The sequence below is a fragment of the Paralichthys olivaceus genome, chromosome 2 (assembly GCF_024713975.1).
Source record: "Paralichthys olivaceus isolate ysfri-2021 chromosome 2, ASM2471397v2, whole genome shotgun sequence".
NCBI lineage: Eukaryota > Metazoa > Chordata > Actinopteri > Pleuronectiformes > Paralichthyidae > Paralichthys > Paralichthys olivaceus.
In genome coordinates, this window is record NC_091094.1 from 8,551,980 (window position 1) to 8,571,630 (window position 19,651).

At 44.5% G+C, this 19,651-nt stretch overlaps 1 protein-coding gene across 1 annotated transcript; it reads left to right on the forward strand.

Moving 5' to 3' along the window:
- The first annotated feature begins 329 nt into the window (after positions 1-329).
- Positions 330-2,311, forward strand: bcdin3d (BCDIN3 domain containing). Its single transcript, XM_020096915.2, has 2 exons — positions 330-565; positions 1,511-2,311. The coding sequence occupies exons 1-2, from the start codon at positions 368-370 to the stop codon at positions 2,066-2,068; spliced, it is 756 nt and encodes a 251-aa protein (XP_019952474.1). The 5' UTR covers positions 330-367; the 3' UTR covers positions 2,069-2,311.
- The last annotated feature ends 17,340 nt before the right edge of the window (positions 2,312-19,651 follow it).

Sequence of the window (19,651 nt, forward strand, 5' to 3'; positions counted from 1 at the left end):
TCACAAACCCGCGGGTAAAGCTGCAGAGCGCCATCTAGTGACCCGGAGAATATTACAGTCACGTCTTCACACCACAAACTATAGTTTCCATAATATGATTCATCATAAATTAATACATTTGGAATTATGTGGATGAATGAATGAATAAAGGATGAAATAATTGAAGGGATTTATTGTAAAATTGTTATATAATTAATTAAGATTATTATCTACAAAAACAATAAAACATTCATTAATAAATTAAAAAGATAAATCGAGTGTCTCCTTGAAATTTGTCGACGATTAACTTCCTGTTATTTTGAAATCACCAGTGGTTCGATGATCGTGTTTTCCACCCGGACGCATTTCAGAGACGCACGTGTTTACAATGGCAACATGTCGGGCAGAGAACGAGTCAGTGGATGAATCCACTGATCCCGGAGCTGCTCCTCATGGAAACTTCATCAACTATTACACCTTCAACCCTCCGGAGAACAGACTGGGTCTGATTCCGGCTTCACTCCTGCAGGACTTAGGTCTCAGCTGCGGGACAACACTGCTGCTGGACGTGGGCTGTAACTCAGGGGTAAGAGAAAGTTCACTGGGTTTACAACGTGCAATAACACAAATACAACAAATACAATTAAATACATAAAGAGCACTTCTTCTCGTGTTTGCACACTGTTGTCTTTTCATTCTCACTTTCCTGTGATTCACATGTTAACCCTCTATAACACACTGTGTTTCCTTTAGGAATTCTAATATCTGGAATAAAATGTGAGATCATATAAATTTGAACGTTATCCTTCAAGATTTGAAAAGGCAGAGTAAAATAATAAAATCCTAAAAGAGAATATATTAAAGAAACAGAATATAGTTGAGAAAAAAATCTAATCTAATCTGAAAATTTAAGTGAATTTAGAAGGATATACAAATAGCAAAACAGGCTCAAATAAAAATAAATAAATAAAATAAAATTGAGAGAGAGAGATTAAAACTGTAGGTTTTGAGTTTGCTTTTAGAAAATATATTTATACTCATGATCATTGAGAGGTGGCATCATTTACAATGAATTACAGAGACAGTAAAAGAGGAGGAAAAAAACAAGAGCAAACAAACTATTTCACAATTTGACTAAATGAAAGACATTTTAAAACATCTGGCAAGAATGATTAGAGAAATCAAGATGATCAAAATGTAAAGTGAAAACATGAAAAACATAAAAAATACAGCTCTGTGACACATCACATTTAAAATATCTATGCCCAAAATTGTAAAAATAAAAATACAGATATATATAAAACATTTGCAAGTGGAAGATGGAAGGATTGAGATAACATTTTTAAAATCTTCAAATGTTAGAACTGCACTAAATTCAAGGATGTGCTGTATTTTGTTCCCCGAGACAGTTTCAATAGCAGCACACCTCACAATGAGTACAAACAAGTTCATGTGTCAAATTGTTGGATTGCTCCTTTAAATTAAGATGGCATTAACAGCTGTCCACTCTGTTTCCCTGTGTGAATGACAGGACCTGAGCGTGGCCTTCTATAAACATGTGGTGCAACCGCCCGTGTGTGGAGAAGAGTCTGAGGGGAGAGAAGTTCATCTCCTGGGCTTCGACCTGGACGAGGCTCTGATTCAGCGAGCAGAGGACGCCAACCCTCTGCCCAGCAGCATCTCCTTCATCCCTCTGGACATCACCACAGACATGGAGCAGCTGCAGAGTTACCTCAGTCGACACGGCTGCTCCCACTTCCACCTGAGTCTGTGCCTGGCTGTCACCATGTGGGTCCATTTAAACCACGGAGACTCCGGCCTGCTGCAGCTCCTCTCTCGCTTGGCCTCCATCAGCCAGCACCTCCTGCTGGAGGCCCAGCCCTGGAAGTGCTACCGCTCTGCCGCCCGGCGCCTGAGGAAGCTGGGCCGCTCGGACTTTGACAACTTCAAGACCCTGAAGATTCACGGGGACATAGCTAAACATGTCAGGGAGCACCTGGAGAGACACTGCGGCATGGAGCTCATCCAGAGCTTCGGCAGCACCGTGTGGGACAGAAAACTGCTGCTGTTCAGACGGACAGGAAGCTGAGGGAGAGAATCAGGTTTTCATTGGCTGCTCAGGAGCTGCAGGGAGACGATAAGAAAACAAAACCAAAGAGACAAATGTGGGAAATGTGAGAAAACAGTCTTAATTAATAGACTGAAATTTCTGAGCATCAGTTTATCATAGAATAACTTCACTGTTTCCAGCTTCAGAAACATGGAGATTTGTATTCATCTTTGTTTTCTTGGAAAAGATCTTTTGGAAAAAATAAACAAACTGAAAACATCACCTTGGGCTCTGGTGATTCAAATTTTTTTTGCTATCAATTTGCATTTTATAGACCCAAGTGTTAATCTATCAACTGAGAAATTTGGCACATTGATCTACTGCGAAAATCAGCACGTTTCGAGCAAGCAGCGCAGAGTTATTCACCCTAAGGTGAATAAGGTTAGGGCTGAAATTAGGGTTAGGGTTAGGGTTAGGGTTGCAATTAGGGTTAGGGTTGCAGCCAGGGTTAGGATGAAAACCCATTGGAGATCCCCGATTTTCTTGAATAACTTTTGTTCTGAAGGTCATAGAGACTTGGAAGTTGGTTCCATCTGAACTAATGTGGGGATGCCCGATCCATTGGTACCATCCCCGAGCTTCTCCGACCTCCGGAAGGGGTCAAACCACCAAATCTCAAATAAAAAGTACAAGATATTTTTGAATAACTTTTTTTCTGAAAGTCCTAGAGACTCGGGCATTTCAAACATCATAAAGGGGAGACCGTCACGCACCCACACCAAATTTCAGCACGTTTCGAGCAAGCAGCGCAGAGTTATTCACCCTAAGGTGAATAGGGTTAGGGCTGAAATTAGGGTTAGGGTTAGGGTTAGGGTTGCAATTAGGGTTAGGGTTGCAGCCAGGGTTAGGGTTAGGGTTAGGGTTACAATTAGGGTTAGGGTTGCAGCCAGGGTTAGGATGAAAACCCATTGGAGATTGAAGATTTTCTTGAATAACTTTTGTTCTGAAGGTCATAGAGACTTGGAAGTTAGTTCCATCAGAACTAATGTGGGGATGCCCGATCCATTGGTACCATCCCCGAGCTTCTCCGACCTCCGGAAGGGGTCAAACCACCAAATCTCAAAGAAAAAGTACAAGATATTTTTAAATAACTTTTTTTCTGAAAGTCCTAGAGACTCGGGCATTTCGCACATCATAAAGGGGAGACCGCCACGCACCCACACCAAATTTCAGCACGTTTCGAGCAAGCAGCGCAGAGTTATTCACCCTAAGGTGAATAGGGTTAGGGCTGAAATTAGGGTTAGGGTTAGGGTTAGGGTTGCAATTAGGGTTAGGGTTGCAGCCAGGGTTAGGGTTAGGGTTAGGGTTGCAATTAGGGTTAGGGTTGCAGCCAGGGTTAGGATGAAAACCCATTGGAGATTGAAGATTTTCTTGAATAACTTTTGTTCTGAAGGTCATAGAGACTTGGAAGTTAGTTCCATCAGAACTAATGTGGGGATGCCCGATCCATTGGTACCATCCCCGAGCTTCTCCGACCTCCGGAAGGGGTCAAACCACCAAATCTCCTAGAAAAAGTACAAGATATTTTTAAATAACTTTTTTTCTGAAAGTCCTAGAGACTCGGGCATTTCGCACATCATAAAGGGGAGACCGCCACGCACCCACACCAAATTTCAGCACGTTTCGAGCAAGCAGCGCAGAGTTATTCACCCTAAGGTGAATAGGGTTAGGGCTGAAATTAGGGTTAGGGTTGCAATTAGGGTTAGGGTTGCAGCCAGGGTTAGGATGAAAACCCATTGGAGATTGAAGATTTTCTTGAATAACTTTTGTTCTGAAGGTCATAGAGACTTGGAAGTTGGTTCCATCAGAACTAATGTGGGGATGCCCGATCCATTGGTACCATCCCCGAGCTTCTCCGACCTCCGGAAGGGGTCAAACCACCAAATCTCAAAGAAAAAGTACAAGATATTTTTAAATAACTTTTTTTCTGAAAGTCCTAGAGACTCGGGCATTTCGCACATCATAAAGGGGAGACCGCCACGCACCCACACCAAATTTCAGCACGTTTCGAGCAAGCAGCGCAGAGTTATTCACCCTAAGGTGAATAGGGTTAGGGCTGAAATTAGGGTTAGGGTTAGGGTTAGGGTTGCAATTAGGGTTAGGGTTGCAGCCAGGGTTAGGGTTAGGGTTGCAATTAGGGTTAGGGTGAAAACCCATTGGAGATTGAAGATTTTCTTGAATAACTTTTGTTCTGAAGGTCATAGAGACTTGGAAGTTGGTTCCATCAGAACTAACGTGGTGATGCCCGATCCATTGGTACCATCCCCGAGCTTCTCCGACCTCCGGAAGGGGTCAAACCACCAAATCTCAAATAAAAAGTACAAGATATTTTTGAATAACTTTTTTTCTGAAAGTCCTAGAGACTCGGGCATTTCAAACATCATAAAGGGGAGACCGTCACGCACCCACACCAAATTTCAGCACGTTTCGAGCAAGCAGCGCAGAGTTATTCACCCTAAGGTGAATAGGGTTAGGGCTGAAATTAGGGTTAGGGTTAGGGTTAGGGTTGCAATTAGGGTTAGGGTTGCAGCCAGGGTTAGGGTTAGGGTTAGGGTTGCAATTAGGGTTAGGGTTGCAGCCAGGGTTAGGATGAAAACCCATTGGAGATTGAAGATTTTCTTGAATAACTTTTGTTCTGAAGGTCATAGAGACTTGGAAGTTAGTTCCATCAGAACTAATGTGGGGATGCCCGATCCATTGGTACCATCCCCGAGCTTCTCCGACCTCCGGAAGGGGTCAAACCACCAAATCTCAAAGAAAAAGTACAAGATATTTTTAAATAACTTTTTTTCTGAAAGTCCTAGAGACTCGGGCATTTCGCACATCATAAAGGGGAGACCGCCACGCACCCACACCAAATTTCAGCACGTTTCGAGCAAGCAGCGCAGAGTTATTCACCCTAAGGTGAATAGGGTTAGGGCTGAAATTAGGGTTAGGGTTGCAATTAGGGTTAGGGTTGCAGCCAGGGTTAGGATGAAAACCCATTGGAGATTGAAGATTTTCTTGAATAACTTTTGTTCTGAAGGTCATAGAGACTTGGAAGTTGGTTCCATCAGAACTAATGTGGTGATGCCCGATCCATTGGTACCATCCCCGAGCTTCTCCGACCTCCGGAAGGGGTCAAACCACCAAATCTCAAAGAAAAAGTACAAGATATTTTTGAATAACTTTTTTTCTGAAAGTCCTAGAGACTCGGGCATTTCACACATCATAAAGGGGAGACCGCCACGCACCCACACCAAATTTCAGCACGTTTCGAGCAAGCAGCGCAGAGTTATTCACCCTAAGGTGAATAGGGTTAGGGCGGAAATTAGGGTTAGGGTTAGGGTTAGGGTTGCAATTAGGGTTAGGGTTGCAGCCAGGGTTAGGGTTAGGGTTAGGGTTGCAATTAGGGTTAGGGTGAAAACCCATTGGAGATTAAAGATTTTCTTGAATAACTTTTGTTCTGAAGGTCATAGAGACTTGGAAGTTGGTTCCATCAGAACTAATGTGGGGATGCCCGATCCATTGGTACCATCCCCGAGCTTCTCCGACCTCCGGAAGGGGTCAAACCACCAAATCTCAAAGAAAAAGTACAAGATATTTTTGAATAACTTTTTTTCTGAAAGTCCTAGAGACTCGGGCATTTCACACATCATAAAGGGGAGACCGCCACGCACCCACACCAAATTTCAGCACGTTTCGAGCAAGCAGCGCAGAGTTATTCACCCTAAGGTGAATAGGGTTAGGGCTGAAATTAGGGTTAGGGTTAGGGTTAGGGTTGCAATTAGGGTTAGGGTTGCAGCCAGGGTTAGGGTTAGGGTTGCAATTAGGGTTAGGGTGAAAACCCATTGGAGATTAAAGATTTTCTTGAATAACTTTTGTTCTGAAGGTCATAGAGACTTGGAAGTTGGTTCCATCAGAACTAATGTGGGGATGCCCGATCCATTGGTACCATCCCCGAGCTTCTCCGACCTCCGGAAGGGGTCAAACCACCAAATCTCAAAGAAAAAGTACAAGATATTTTTGAATAACTTTTTTTCTGAAAGTCCTAGAGACTCGGGCATTTCACACATCATAAAGGGGAGACCGCCACGCACCCACACCAAATTTCAGCACGTTTCGAGCAAGCAGCGCAGAGTTATTCACCCTAAGGTGAATAGGGTTAGGGCTGAAATTAGGGTTAGGGTTAGGGTTAGGGTTGCAATTAGGGTTAGGGTTGCAGCCAGGGTTAGGGTTAGGGTTGCAATTAGGGTTAGGGTGAAAACCCATTGGAGATTAAAGATTTTCTTGAATAACTTTTGTTCTGAAGGTCATAGAGACTTGGAAGTTGGTTCCATCAGAACTAATGTGGGGATGCCCGATCCATTGGTACCATCCCCGAGCTTCTCCGACCTCCGGAAGGGGTCAAACCACCAAATCTCAAAGAAAAAGTACAAGATATTTTTGAATAACTTTTTTTCTGAAAGTCCTAGAGACTCGGGCATTTCACACATCATAAAGGGGAGACCGCCACGCACCCACACCAAATTTCAGCACGTTTCGAGCAAGCAGCGCAGAGTTATTCACCCTAAGGTGAATAGGGTTAGGGCTGAAATTAGGGTTAGGGTTAGGGTTAGGGTTGCAATTAGGGTTAGGGTTGCAGCCAGGGTTAGGGTTAGGGTTGCAATTAGGGTTAGGGTGAAAACCCATTGGAGATTAAAGATTTTCTTGAATAACTTTTGTTCTGAAGGTCATAGAGACTTGGAAGTTGGTTCCATCAGAACTAATGTTGGGATGCCCGATCCATTGGTACCATCCCCGAGCTTCTCCGACCTCCGGAAGGGGTCAAACCACCAAATCTCAAAGAAAAAGTACAAGATATTTTTGAATAACTTTTTTTCTGAAAGTCCTAGAGACTCGGGCATTTCACACATCATAAAGGGGAGACCGCCACGCACCCACACCAAATTTCAGCACGTTTCGAGCAAGCAGCGCAGAGTTATTCACCCTAAGGTGAATAGGGTTAGGGCTGAAATTAGGGTTAGGGTTAGGGTTAGGGTTGCAATTAGGGTTAGGGTTGCAGCCAGGGTTAGGGTTAGGGTTGCAATTAGGGTTAGGGTGAAAACCCATTGGAGATTAAAGATTTTCTTGAATAACTTTTGTTCTGAAGGTCATAGAGACTTGGAAGTTGGTTCCATCAGAACTAATGTGGGGATGCCCGATCCATTGGTACCATCCCCGAGCTTCTCCGACCTCCGGAAGGGGTCAAACCACCAAATCTCAAAGAAAAAGTACAAGATATTTTTGAATAACTTTTTTTCTGAAAGTCCTAGAGACTCGGGCATTTCACACATCATAAAGGGGAGACCGCCACGCACCCACACCAAATTTCAGCACGTTTCGAGCAAGCAGCGCAGAGTTATTCACCCTAAGGTGAATAGGGTTAGGGCTGAAATTAGGGTTAGGGTTAGGGTTAGGGTTGCAATTAGGGTTAGGGTTGCAGCCAGGGTTAGGGTTAGGGTTGCAATTAGGGTTAGGGTGAAAACCCATTGGAGATTAAAGATTTTCTTGAATAACTTTTGTTCTGAAGGTCATAGAGACTTGGAAGTTGGTTCCATCAGAACTAATGTGGGGATGCCCGATCCATTGGTACCATCCCCGAGCTTCTCCGACCTCCGGAAGGGGTCAAACCACCAAATCTCAAAGAAAAAGTACAAGATATTTTTGAATAACTTTTTTTCTGAAAGTCCTAGAGACTCGGGCATTTCACACATCATAAAGGGGAGACCGCCACGCACCCACACCAAATTTCAGCACGTTTCGAGCAAGCAGCGCAGAGTTATTCACCCTAAGGTGAATAGGGTTAGGGCTGAAATTAGGGTTAGGGTTAGGGTTGCAATTAGGGTTAGGGTTGCAGCCAGGGTTAGGGTTAGGGTTGCAATTAGGGTTAGGGTGAAAACCCATTGGAGATTGAAGATTTTCTTGAATAACCTTTGTTCTGAAGGTCATAGAGACTTGGAAGTTGGTTCCATCAGAACTAATGTGGGGATGCCCGATCCATTGGTACCATCCCCGAGCTTCTCCGACCTCCGGAAGGGGTCAAACCACCAAATCTCAAAGAAAAAGTACAAGATATTTTTAAATAACTTTTTTTCTGAAAGTCCTAGAGACTCGGGCATTTCGCACATCATAAAGGGGAGACCGCCACGCACCCACACCAAATTTCAGCACGTTTCGAGCAAGCAGCGCAGAGTTATTCACCCTAAGGTGAATAGGGTTAGGGCTGAAATTAGGGTTAGGGTTAGGGTTAGGGTTGCAATTAGGGTTAGGGTTGCAGCCAGGGTTAGGGTTAGGGTTGCAATTAGGGTTAGGGTGAAAACCCATTGGAGATTAAAGATTTTCTTGAATAACTTTTGTTCTGAAGGTCATAGAGACTTGGAAGTTGGTTCCATCAGAACTAATGTGGGGATGCCCGATCCATTGGTACCATCCCCGAGCTTCTCCGACCTCCGGAAGGGGTCAAACCACCAAATCTCAAAGAAAAAGTACAAGATATTTTTGAATAACTTTTTTTCTGAAAGTCCTAGAGACTCGGGCATTTCACACATCATAAAGGGGAGACCGCCACGCACCCACACCAAATTTCAGCACGTTTCGAGCAAGCAGCGCAGAGTTATTCACCCTAAGGTGAATAGGGTTAGGGCTGAAATTAGGGTTAGGGTTAGGGTTAGGGTTGCAATTAGGGTTAGGGTTGCAGCCAGGGTTAGGGTTAGGGTTGCAATTAGGGTTAGGGTGAAAACCCATTGGAGATTAAAGATTTTCTTGAATAACTTTTGTTCTGAAGGTCATAGAGACTTGGAAGTTGGTTCCATCAGAACTAATGTGGGGATGCCCGATCCATTGGTACCATCCCCGAGCTTCTCCGACCTCCGGAAGGGGTCAAACCACCAAATCTCAAAGAAAAAGTACAAGATATTTTTGAATAACTTTTTTTCTGAAAGTCCTAGAGACTCGGGCATTTCACACATCATAAAGGGGAGACCGCCACGCACCCACACCAAATTTCAGCACGTTTCGAGCAAGCAGCGCAGAGTTATTCACCCTAAGGTGAATAGGGTTAGGGCTGAAATTAGGGTTAGGGTTAGGGTTAGGGTTGCAATTAGGGTTAGGGTTGCAGCCAGGGTTAGGGTTAGGGTTGCAATTAGGGTTAGGGTGAAAACCCATTGGAGATTGAAGATTTTCTTGAATAACCTTTGTTCTGAAGGTCATAGAGACTTGGAAGTTGGTTCCATCAGAACTAATGTGGGGATGCCCGATCCATTGGTACCATCCCCGAGCTTCTCCGACCTCCGGAAGGGGTCAAACCACCAAATCTCAAAGAAAAAGTACAAGATATTTTTAAATAACTTTTTTTCTGAAAGTCCTAGAGACTCGGGCATTTCGCACATCATAAAGGGGAGACCGCCACGCACCCACACCAAATTTCAGCACGTTTCGAGCAAGCAGCGCAGAGTTATTCACCCTAAGGTGAATAGGGTTAGGGCTGAAATTAGGGTTAGGGTTAGGGTTAGGGTTGCAATTAGGGTTAGGGTTGCAGCCAGGGTTAGGATGAAAACCCATTGGAGATTGAAGATTTTCTTGAATAACTTTTGTTCTGAAGGTCATAGAGACTTGGAAGTTGGTTCCATCAGAACTAATGTGGGGATGCCCGATCCATTGGTACCATCCCCGAGCTTCTCCGACCTCCGGAAGGGGTCAAACCACCAAATCTCAAAGAAAAAGTACAAGATATTTTTAAAAAACTTTTTTTCTGAAAGTCCTAGAGACTCGGGCATTTCGCACATCATAAAGGGGAGACCGCCACGCACCCACACCAAATTTCAGCACGTTTCGAGTAAGTAGCGCAGAGTTATTCACCCTAAGGTGAATAGGGTTAGGGCTGAAATTAGGGTTAGGGTTGCAATTAGGGTTAGGGTTAGGGTTGCAATTAGGGTTAGGGTTGCAGCCAGGGTTAGGGTTAGGGTTGCAATTAGGATTAGGGTGAAAACCCATTGGAGATTGAAGATTTTCTTGAATAACTTTTGTTCTGAAGGTCATAGAGACTTGGAAGTTGGTTCCATCAGAACTAATGTGGGGATGCCCGATCCATTGGTACCATCCCCGAGCTTCTCCGACCTCCGGAAGGGGTCAAACCACCAAATCTCAAAGAAAAAGTACAAGATATTTTTAAATAACTTTTTCTCTGAAAGTCCTAGAGACTCGGGCATTTCGCTCATCATAAAGGGGAGACCGCCACGCACCCACACCAAATTTCAGCACGTTTCGAGCAAGCAGCGCAGAGTTATTCACCCTAAGGTGAATAGGGTTAGGGCTGAAATTAGGGTTAGGGTTAGGGTTAGGGTTGCAATTAGGGTTAGGGTTGCAATTAGGGTTAGGGTGAAAACCCATTGGAGATTAAAGATTTTCTTGAATAACTTTTGTTCTGAAGGTCATAGAGACTTGGAAGTTGGTTCCATCAGAACTAATGTGGGGATGCCCGATCCATTGGTACCATCCCCGAGCTTCTCCGACCTCCGGAAGGGGTCAAACCACCAAATCTCAAAGAAAAAGTACAAGATATTTTTGAATAACTTTTTTTCTGAAAGTCCTAGAGACTCGGGCATTTCACACATCATAAAGGGGAGACCGCCACGCACCCACACCAAATTTCAGCACGTTTCGAACAAGCAGCGCAGAGTTATTCACCCTAAGGTGAATAGGGTTAGGGCTGAAATTAGGGTTAGGGTTAGGGTTAGGGTTGCAATTAGGGTTAGGGTTGCAATTAGGGTTAGGGTGAAAACCCATTGGAGATTAAAGATTTTCTTGAATAACTTTTGTTCTGAAGGTCATAGAGACTTGGAAGTTGGTTCCATCAGAACTAATGTGGGGATGCCCGATCCATTGGTACCATCCCCGAGCTTCTCCGACCTCCGGAAGGGGTCAAACCACCAAATCTCAAAGAAAAAGTACAAGATATTTTTGAATAACTTTTTTTCTGAAAGTCCTAGAGACTCGGGCATTTCACACATCATAAAGGGGAGACCGCCACGCACCCACACCAAATTTCAGCACGTTTCGAACAAGCAGCGCAGAGTTATTCACCCTAAGGTGAATAGGGTTAGGGCTGAAATTAGGGTTAGGGTTAGGGTTAGGGTTGCAATTAGGGTTAGGGTTGCAGCCAGGGTTAGGGTTAGGGTTGCAATTAGGGTTAGGGTGAAAACCCATTGGAGATTAAAGATTTTCTTGAATAACTTTTGTTCTGAAGGTCATAGAGACTTAGAAGTTGGTTCCATCAGAACTAATGTGGGGGTGCCCGATCCATTGGTACCATCCCCGAGCTTCTCCGACCTCCGGAAGGGGTCAAACCACCAAATCTCAAAGAAAAAGTACAAGATATTTTTGAATAACTTTTTTTCTGAAAGTCCTAGAGACTCGGGCATTTCACACATCATAAAGGGGAGACCGCCACGCACCCACACCAAATTTCAGCACGTTTCGAGCAAGCAGCGCAGAGTTATTCACCCTAAGGTGAATAGGGTTAGGGCTGAAATTAGGGTTAGGGTTAGGGTTAGGGTTGCAATTAGGGTTAGGGTTGCAGCCAGGGTTAGGATGAAAACCCATTGGAGATTGAAGATTTTCTTGAATAACTTTTGTTCTGAAGGTCATAGAGACTTGGAAGTTGGTTCCATCAGAACTAATGTGGGGATGCCCGATCCATTGGTACCATCCCCGAGCTTCTCCGACCTCCGGAAGGGGTCAAACCACCAAATCTCAAAGAAAAAGTACAAGATATTTTTAAATAACTTTTTCTCTGAAAGTCCTAGAGACTCGGGCATTTCGCACATCATAAAGGGGAGACCGCCACGCACCCACACCAAATTTCAGCACGTTTCGAGCAAGCAGCGCAGAGTTATTCACCCTAAGGTGAATAGGGTTAGGGCTGAAATTAGGGTTAGGGTTAGGGTTAGGGTTGCAATTAGGGTTAGGGTTGCAGCCAGGGTTAGGATGAAAACCCATTGGAGATTGAAGATTTTCTTGAATAACTTTTGTTCTGAAGGTCATAAAGACTTGGAAGTTGGTTCCATCAGAACTAATGTGGGGATGCCCGATCCATTGGTACCATCCCCGAGCTTCTCCGACCTCCGGAAGGGGTCAAACCACCAAATCTCAAAGAAAAAGTACAAGATATTTTTAAATAACTTTTTTTCTGAAAGTCCTAGAGACTCGGGCATTTCGCACATCATAAAGGGGAGACCGCCACGCACCCACACCAAATTTCAGCACGTTTCGAGTAAGCAGCGCAGAGTTATTCACCCTAAGGTGAATAGGGTTAGGGCTGAAATTAGGGTTAGGGTTGCAATTAGGGTTAGGGTTGCAGCCAGGGTTAGGGTTAGGGTTGCAATTAGGATTAGGGTGAAAACCCATTGGAGATTGAAGATTTTCTTGAATAACTTTTGTTCTGAAGGTCATAGAGACTTGGAAGTTGGTTCCATCAGAACTAATGTTGGGATGCCCGATCCATTGGTACCATCCCCGAGCTTCTCCGACCTCCGGAAGGGGTCAAACCACCAAATCTCAAAGAAAAAGTACAAGATATTTTTAAATAACTTTTTTTCTGAAAGTCCTAGAGACTCGGGCATTTCGCACATCATAAAGGGGAGACCGCCACGCACCCACACCAAATTTCAGCACGTTTCGAGTAAGCAGCGCAGAGTTATTCACCCTAAGGTGAATAGGGTTAGGGCTGAAATTAGGGTTAGGGTTGCAATTAGGGTTAGGGTTAGGGTTGCAATTAGGGTTAGGGTTGCAGCCAGGGTTAGGATGAAAACCCATTGGAGATCCCCGATTTTCTTGAATAACTTTTGTTCTGAAGGTCATAGAGACTTGGAAGTTGGTTCCATCAGAACTAATGTGGGGGTGCCCGATCCATTGGTACCATCCCCGAGCTTCTCCGACCTCCGGAAGGGGTCAAACCACCAAATCTCAAAGAAAAAGTACAAGATATTTTTGAATAACTTTTTTTCTGAAAGTCCTAGAGACTCGGGCATTTCACACATCATAAAGGGGAGACCGCCACGCACCCACACCAAATTTCAGCACGTTTCGAGCAAGCAGCGCAGAGTTATTCACCCTAAGGTGAATAGGGTTAGGGCTGAAATTAGGGTTAGGGTTAGGGTTAGGGTTGCAATTAGGGTTAGGGTTGCAGCCAGGGTTAGGGTTAGGGTTGCAATTAGGGTTAGGGTGAAAACCCATTGGAGATTGAAGATTTTCTTGAATAACCTTTGTTCTGAAGGTCATAGAGACATGGAAGTTGGTTCCATCAGAACTAATGTGGGGATGCCCGATCCATTGGTACCATCCCCGAGCTTCTCCGACCTCCGGAAGGGGTCAAACCACCAAATCTCAAAGAAAAAGTACAAGATATTTTTAAATAACTTTTTTTCTGAAAGTCCTAGAGACTCGGGCATTTCGCACATCATAAAGGGGAGACCGCCACGCACCCACACCAAATTTCAGCACGTTTCGAGCAAGCAGCGCAGAGTTATTCACCCTAAGGTGAATAGGGTTAGGGCTGAAATTAGGGTTAGGGTTAGGGTTAGGGTTGCAATTAGGGTTAGGGTTGCAGCCAGGGTTAGGATGAAAACCCATTGGAGATTGAAGATTTTCTTGAATAACTTTTGTTCTGAAGGTCATAGAGACTTGGAAGTTGGTTCCATCAGAACTAATGTGGGGATGCCCGATCCATTGGTACCATCCCCGAGCTTCTCCGACCTCCGGAAGGGGTCAAACCACCAAATCTCAAAGAAAAAGTACAAGATATTTTTGAATAACTTTTTTTCTGAAAGTCCTAGAGACTCGGGCATTTCACACATCATAAAGGGGAGACCGCCACGCACCCACACCAAATTTCAGCACGTTTCGAGCAAGCAGCGCAGAGTTATTCACCCTAAGGTGAATAGGGTTAGGGCTGAAATTAGGGTTAGGGTTAGGGTTGCAATTAGGGTTAGGGTTGCAGCCAGGGTTAGGGTTAGGGTTGCAATTAGGGTTAGGGTGAAAACCCATTGGAGATTGAAGATTTTCTTGAATAACCTTTGTTCTGAAGGTCATAGAGACTTGGAAGTTGGTTCCATCAGAACTAATGTGGGGATGCCCGATCCATTGGTACCATCCCCGAGCTTCTCCGACCTCCGGAAGGGGTCAAACCACCAAATCTCAAAGAAAAAGTACAAGATATTTTTAAATAACTTTTTTTCTGAAAGTCCTAGAGACTCGGGCATTTCGCACATCATAAAGGGGAGACCGCCACGCACCCACACCAAATTTCAGCACGTTTCGAGCAAGCAGCGCAGAGTTATTCACCCTAAGGTGAATAGGGTTAGGGCTGAAATTAGGGTTAGGGTTAGGGTTAGGGTTGCAATTAGGGTTAGGGTTGCAGCCAGGGTTAGGGTTAGGGTTGCAATTAGGGTTAGGGTGAAAACCCATTGGAGATTAAAGATTTTCTTGAATAACTTTTGTTCTGAAGGTCATAGAGACTTGGAAGTTGGTTCCATCAGAACTAATGTGGGGATGCCCGATCCATTGGTACCATCCCCGAGCTTCTCCGACCTCCGGAAGGGGTCAAACCACCAAATCTCAAAGAAAAAGTACAAGATATTTTTGAATAACTTTTTTTCTGAAAGTCCTAGAGACTCGGGCATTTCACACATCATAAAGGGGAGACCGCCACGCACCCACACCAAATTTCAGCACGTTTCGAGCAAGCAGCGCAGAGTTATTCACCCTAAGGTGAATAGGGTTAGGGCTGAAATTAGGGTTAGGGTTAGGGTTAGGGTTGCAATTAGGGTTAGGGTTGCAGCCAGGGTTAGGGTTAGGGTTGCAATTAGGGTTAGGGTGAAAACCCATTGGAGATTAAAGATTTTCTTGAATAACTTTTGTTCTGAAGGTCATAGAGACTTGGAAGTTGGTTCCATCAGAACTAATGTGGGGATGCCCGATCCATTGGTACCATCCCCGAGCTTCTCCGACCTCCGGAAGGGGTCAAACCACCAAATCTCAAAGAAAAAGTACAAGATATTTTTGAATAACTTTTTTTCTGAAAGTCCTAGAGACTCGGGCATTTCACACATCATAAAGGGGAGACCGCCACGCACCCACACCAAATTTCAGCACGTTTCGAGCAAGCAGCGCAGAGTTATTCACCCTAAGGTGAATAGGGTTAGGGCTGAAATTAGGGTTAGGGTTAGGGTTAGGGTTGCAATTAGGGTTAGGGTTGCAGCCAGGGTTAGGGTTAGGGTTGCAATTAGGGTTAGGGTGAAAACCCATTGGAGATTGAAGATTTTCTTGAATAACCTTTGTTCTGAAGGTCATAGAGACTTGGAAGTTGGTTCCATCAGAACTAATGTGGGGATGCCCGATCCATTGGTACCATCCCCGAGCTTCTCCGACCTCCGGAAGGGGTCAAACCACCAAATCTCAAAGAAAAAGTACAAGATATTTTTAAATAACTTTTTTTCTGAAAGTCCTAGAGACTCGGGCATTTCGCACATCATAAAGGGGAGACCGCCACGCACCCACACCAAATTTCAGCACGTTTCGAGCAAGCAGCGCAGAGTTATTCACCCTAAGGTGAATAGGGTTAGGGCTGAAATTAGGGTTAGGGTTAGGGTTAGGGTTGCAATTAGGGTTAGGGTTGCAGCCAGGGTTAGGATGAAAACCCATTGGAGATTGAAGATTTTCTTGAATAACTTTTGTTCTGAAGGTCATAGAGACTTGGAAGTTGGTTCCATCAGAACTAATGTGGGGATGCCCGATCCATTGGTACCATCCCCGAGCTTCTCCGACCTCCGGAAGGGGTCAAACCACCAAATCTCAAAGAAAAAGTACAAGATATTTTTAAAAAACTTTTTTTCTGAAAGTCCTAGAGACTCGGGCATTTCGCACATCATAAAGGGGAGACCGCCACGCACCCACACCAAATTTCAGCACGTTTCGAGTAAGTAGCGCAGAGTTATTCACCCTAAGGTGAATAGGGTTAGGGCTGAAATTAGGGTTAGGGTTGCAATTAGGGTTAGGGTTAGGGTTGCAATTAGGGTTAGGGTTGCAGCCAGGGTTAGGGTTAGGGTTGCAATTAGGATTAGGGTGAAAACCCATTGGAGATTGAAGATTTTCTTGAATAACTTTTGTTCTGAAGGTCATAGAGACTTGGAAGTTGGTTCCATCAGAACTAATGTGGGGATGCCCGATCCATTGGTACCATCCCCGAGCTTCTCCGACCTCCGGAAGGGGTCAAACCACCAAATCTCAAAGAAAAAGTACAAGATATTTTTAAATAACTTTTTCTCTGAAAGTCCTAGAGACTCGGGCATTTCGCTCATCATAAAGGGGAGACCGCCACGCACCCACACCAAATTTCAGCACGTTTCGAGCAAGCAGCGCAGAGTTATTCACCCTAAGGTGAATAGGGTTAGGGCTGAAATTAGGGTTAGGGTTAGGGTTAGGGTTGCAATTAGGGTTAGGGTTGCAATTAGGGTTAGGGTGAAAACCCATTGAGATTAAAGATTTTCTTGAATAACTTTTGTTCTGAAGGTCATAGAGACTTGGAAGTTGGTTCCATCAGAACTAATGTGGGGATGCCCGATCCATTGGTACCATCCCCGAGCTTCTCCGACCTCCGGAAGGGGTCAAACCACCAAATCTCAAAGAAAAAGTACAAGATATTTTTGAATAACTTTTTTTCTGAAAGTCCTAGAGACTCGGGCATTTCACACATCATAAAGGGGAGACCGCCACGCACCCACACCAAATTTCAGCACGTTTCGAACAAGCAGCGCAGAGTTATTCACCCTAAGGTGAATAGGGTTAGGGCTGAAATTAGGGTTAGGGTTAGGGTTAGGGTTGCAATTAGGGTTAGGGTTGCAGCCAGGGTTAGGGTTAGGGTTGCAATTAGGGTTAGGGTGAAAACCCATTGGAGATTAAAGATTTTCTTGAATAACTTTTGTTCTGAAGGTCATAGAGACTTAGAAGTTGGTTCCATCAGAACTAATGTGGGGGTGCCCGATCCATTGGTACCATCCCCGAGCTTCTCCGACCTCCGGAAGGGGTCAAACCACCAAATCTCAAAGAAAAAGTACAAGATATTTTTGAATAACTTTTTTTCTGAAAGTCCTAGAGACTCGGGCATTTCACACATCATAAAGGGGAGACCGCCACGCACCCACACCAAATTTCAGCACGTTTCGAGCAAGCAGCGCAGAGTTATTCACCCTAAGGTGAATAGGGTTAGGGCTGAAATTAGGGTTAGGGTTAGGGTTAGGGTTGCAATTAGGGTTAGGGTTGCAGCCAGGGTTAGGATGAAAACCCATTGGAGATTGAAGATTTTCTTGAATAACTTTTGTTCTGAAGGTCATAGAGACTTGGAAGTTGGTTCCATCAGAACTAATGTGGGGATGCCCGATCCATTGGTACCATCCCCGAGCTTCTCCGACCTCCGGAAGGGGTCAAACCACCAAATCTCAAAGAAAAAGTACAAGATATTTTTAAATAACTTTTTCTCTGAAAGTCCTAGAGACTCGGGCATTTCGCACATCATAAAGGGGAGACCGCCACGCACCCACACCAAATTTCAGCACGTTTCGAGCAAGCAGCGCAGAGTTATTCACCCTAAGGTGAATAGGGTTAGGGCTGAAATTAGGGTTAGGGTTAGGGTTAGGGTTGCAATTAGGGTTAGGGTTGCAGCCAGGGTTAGGATGAAAACCCATTGGAGATTGAAGATTTTCTTGAATAACTTTTGTTCTGAAGGTCATAAAGACTTGGAAGTTGGTTCCATCAGAACTAATGTGGGGATGCCCGATCCATTGGTACCATCCCCGAGCTTCTCCGACCTCCGGAAGGGGTCAAACCACCAAATCTCAAAGAAAAAGTACAAGATATTTTTAAATAACTTTTTTTCTGAAAGTCCTAGAGACTCGGGCATTTCGCACATCATAAAGGGGAGACCGCCACGCACCCACACCAAATTTCAGCACGTTTCGAGTAAGCAGCGCAGAGTTATTCACCCTAAGGTGAATAGGGTTAGGGCTGAAATTAGGGTTAGGGTTGCAATTAGGGTTAGGGTTGCAGCCAGGGTTAGGGTTAGGGTTGCAATTAGGATTAGGGTGAAAACCCATTGGAGATTGAAGATTTTCTTGAATAACTTTTGTTCTGAAGGTCATAGAGACTTGGAAGTTGGTTCCATCAGAACTAATGTTGGGATGCCCGATCCATTGGTACCATCCCCGAGCTTCTCCGACCTCCGGAAGGGGTCAAACCACCAAATCTCAAAGAAAAAGTACAAGATATTTTTAAATAACTTTTTTTCTGAAAGTCCTAGAGACTCGGGCATTTCGCACATCATAAAGGGGAGACCGCCACGCACCCACACCAAATTTCAGCACGTTTCGAGTAAGCAGCGCAGAGTTATTCACCCTAAGGTGAATAGGGTTAGGGCTGAAATTAGGGTTAGGGTTGCAATTAGGGTTAGGGTTGCAGCCAGGGTTAGGATGAAAACCCATTGGAGATCCCCGATTTTCTTGAATAACTTTTGTTCTGAAGGTCATAGAGACTTGGAAGTTGGTTCCATCAGAACTAATGTGGGGGTGCCCGATCCATTGGTACCATCCCCGAGCTTCTCCGACCTCCGGAAGGGGTCAAACCACCAAATCTCAAAGAAAAAGTACAAGATATTTTTGAATAACTTTTTTTCTGAAAGTCCTAGAGACTCGGGCATTTCACACATCATAAAGGGGAGACCGCCACGCACCCACACCAAATTTCAGCACGTTTCGAGCAAGCAGCGCAGAGTTATTCACCCTAAGGTGAATAGGGTTAGGGCTGAAATTAGGGTTAGGGTTAGGGTTAGGGTTGCAATTAGGGTTAGGGTTGCAGCCAGGGTTAGGGTTAGGGTTGCAATTAGGGTTAGGGTGAAAACCCATTGGAGATTGAAGATTTTCTTGAATAACCTTTGTTCTGAAGGTCATAGAGACATGGAAGTTGGTTCCATCAGAACTAATGTGGGGATGCCCGATCCATTGGTACCATCCCCGAGCTTCTCCGACCTCCGGAAGGGGTCAAACCACCAAATCTCAAAGAAAAAGTACAAGATATTTTTAAATAACTTTTTTTCTGAAAGTCCTAGAGACTCGGGCATTTCGCACATCATAAAGGGGAGACCGCCACGCACCCACACCAAATTTCAGCACGTTTCGAGCAAGCAGCGCAGAGTTATTCACCCTAAGGTGAATAGGGTTAGGGCTGAAATTAGGGTTAGGGTTAGGGTTAGGGTTGCAATTAGGGTTAGGGTTGCAGCCAGGGTTAGGATGAAAACCCATTGGAGATTGAAGATTTTCTTGAATAACTTTTGTTCTGAAGGTCATAGAGACTTGGAAGTTGGTTCCATCAGAACTAATGTGGGGATGCCCGATCCATTGGTACCATCCCCGAGCTTCTCCGACCTCCGGAAGGGGTCAAACCACCAAATCTCAAAGAAAAAGTACAAGATATTTTTAAATAACTTTTTTTCTGAAA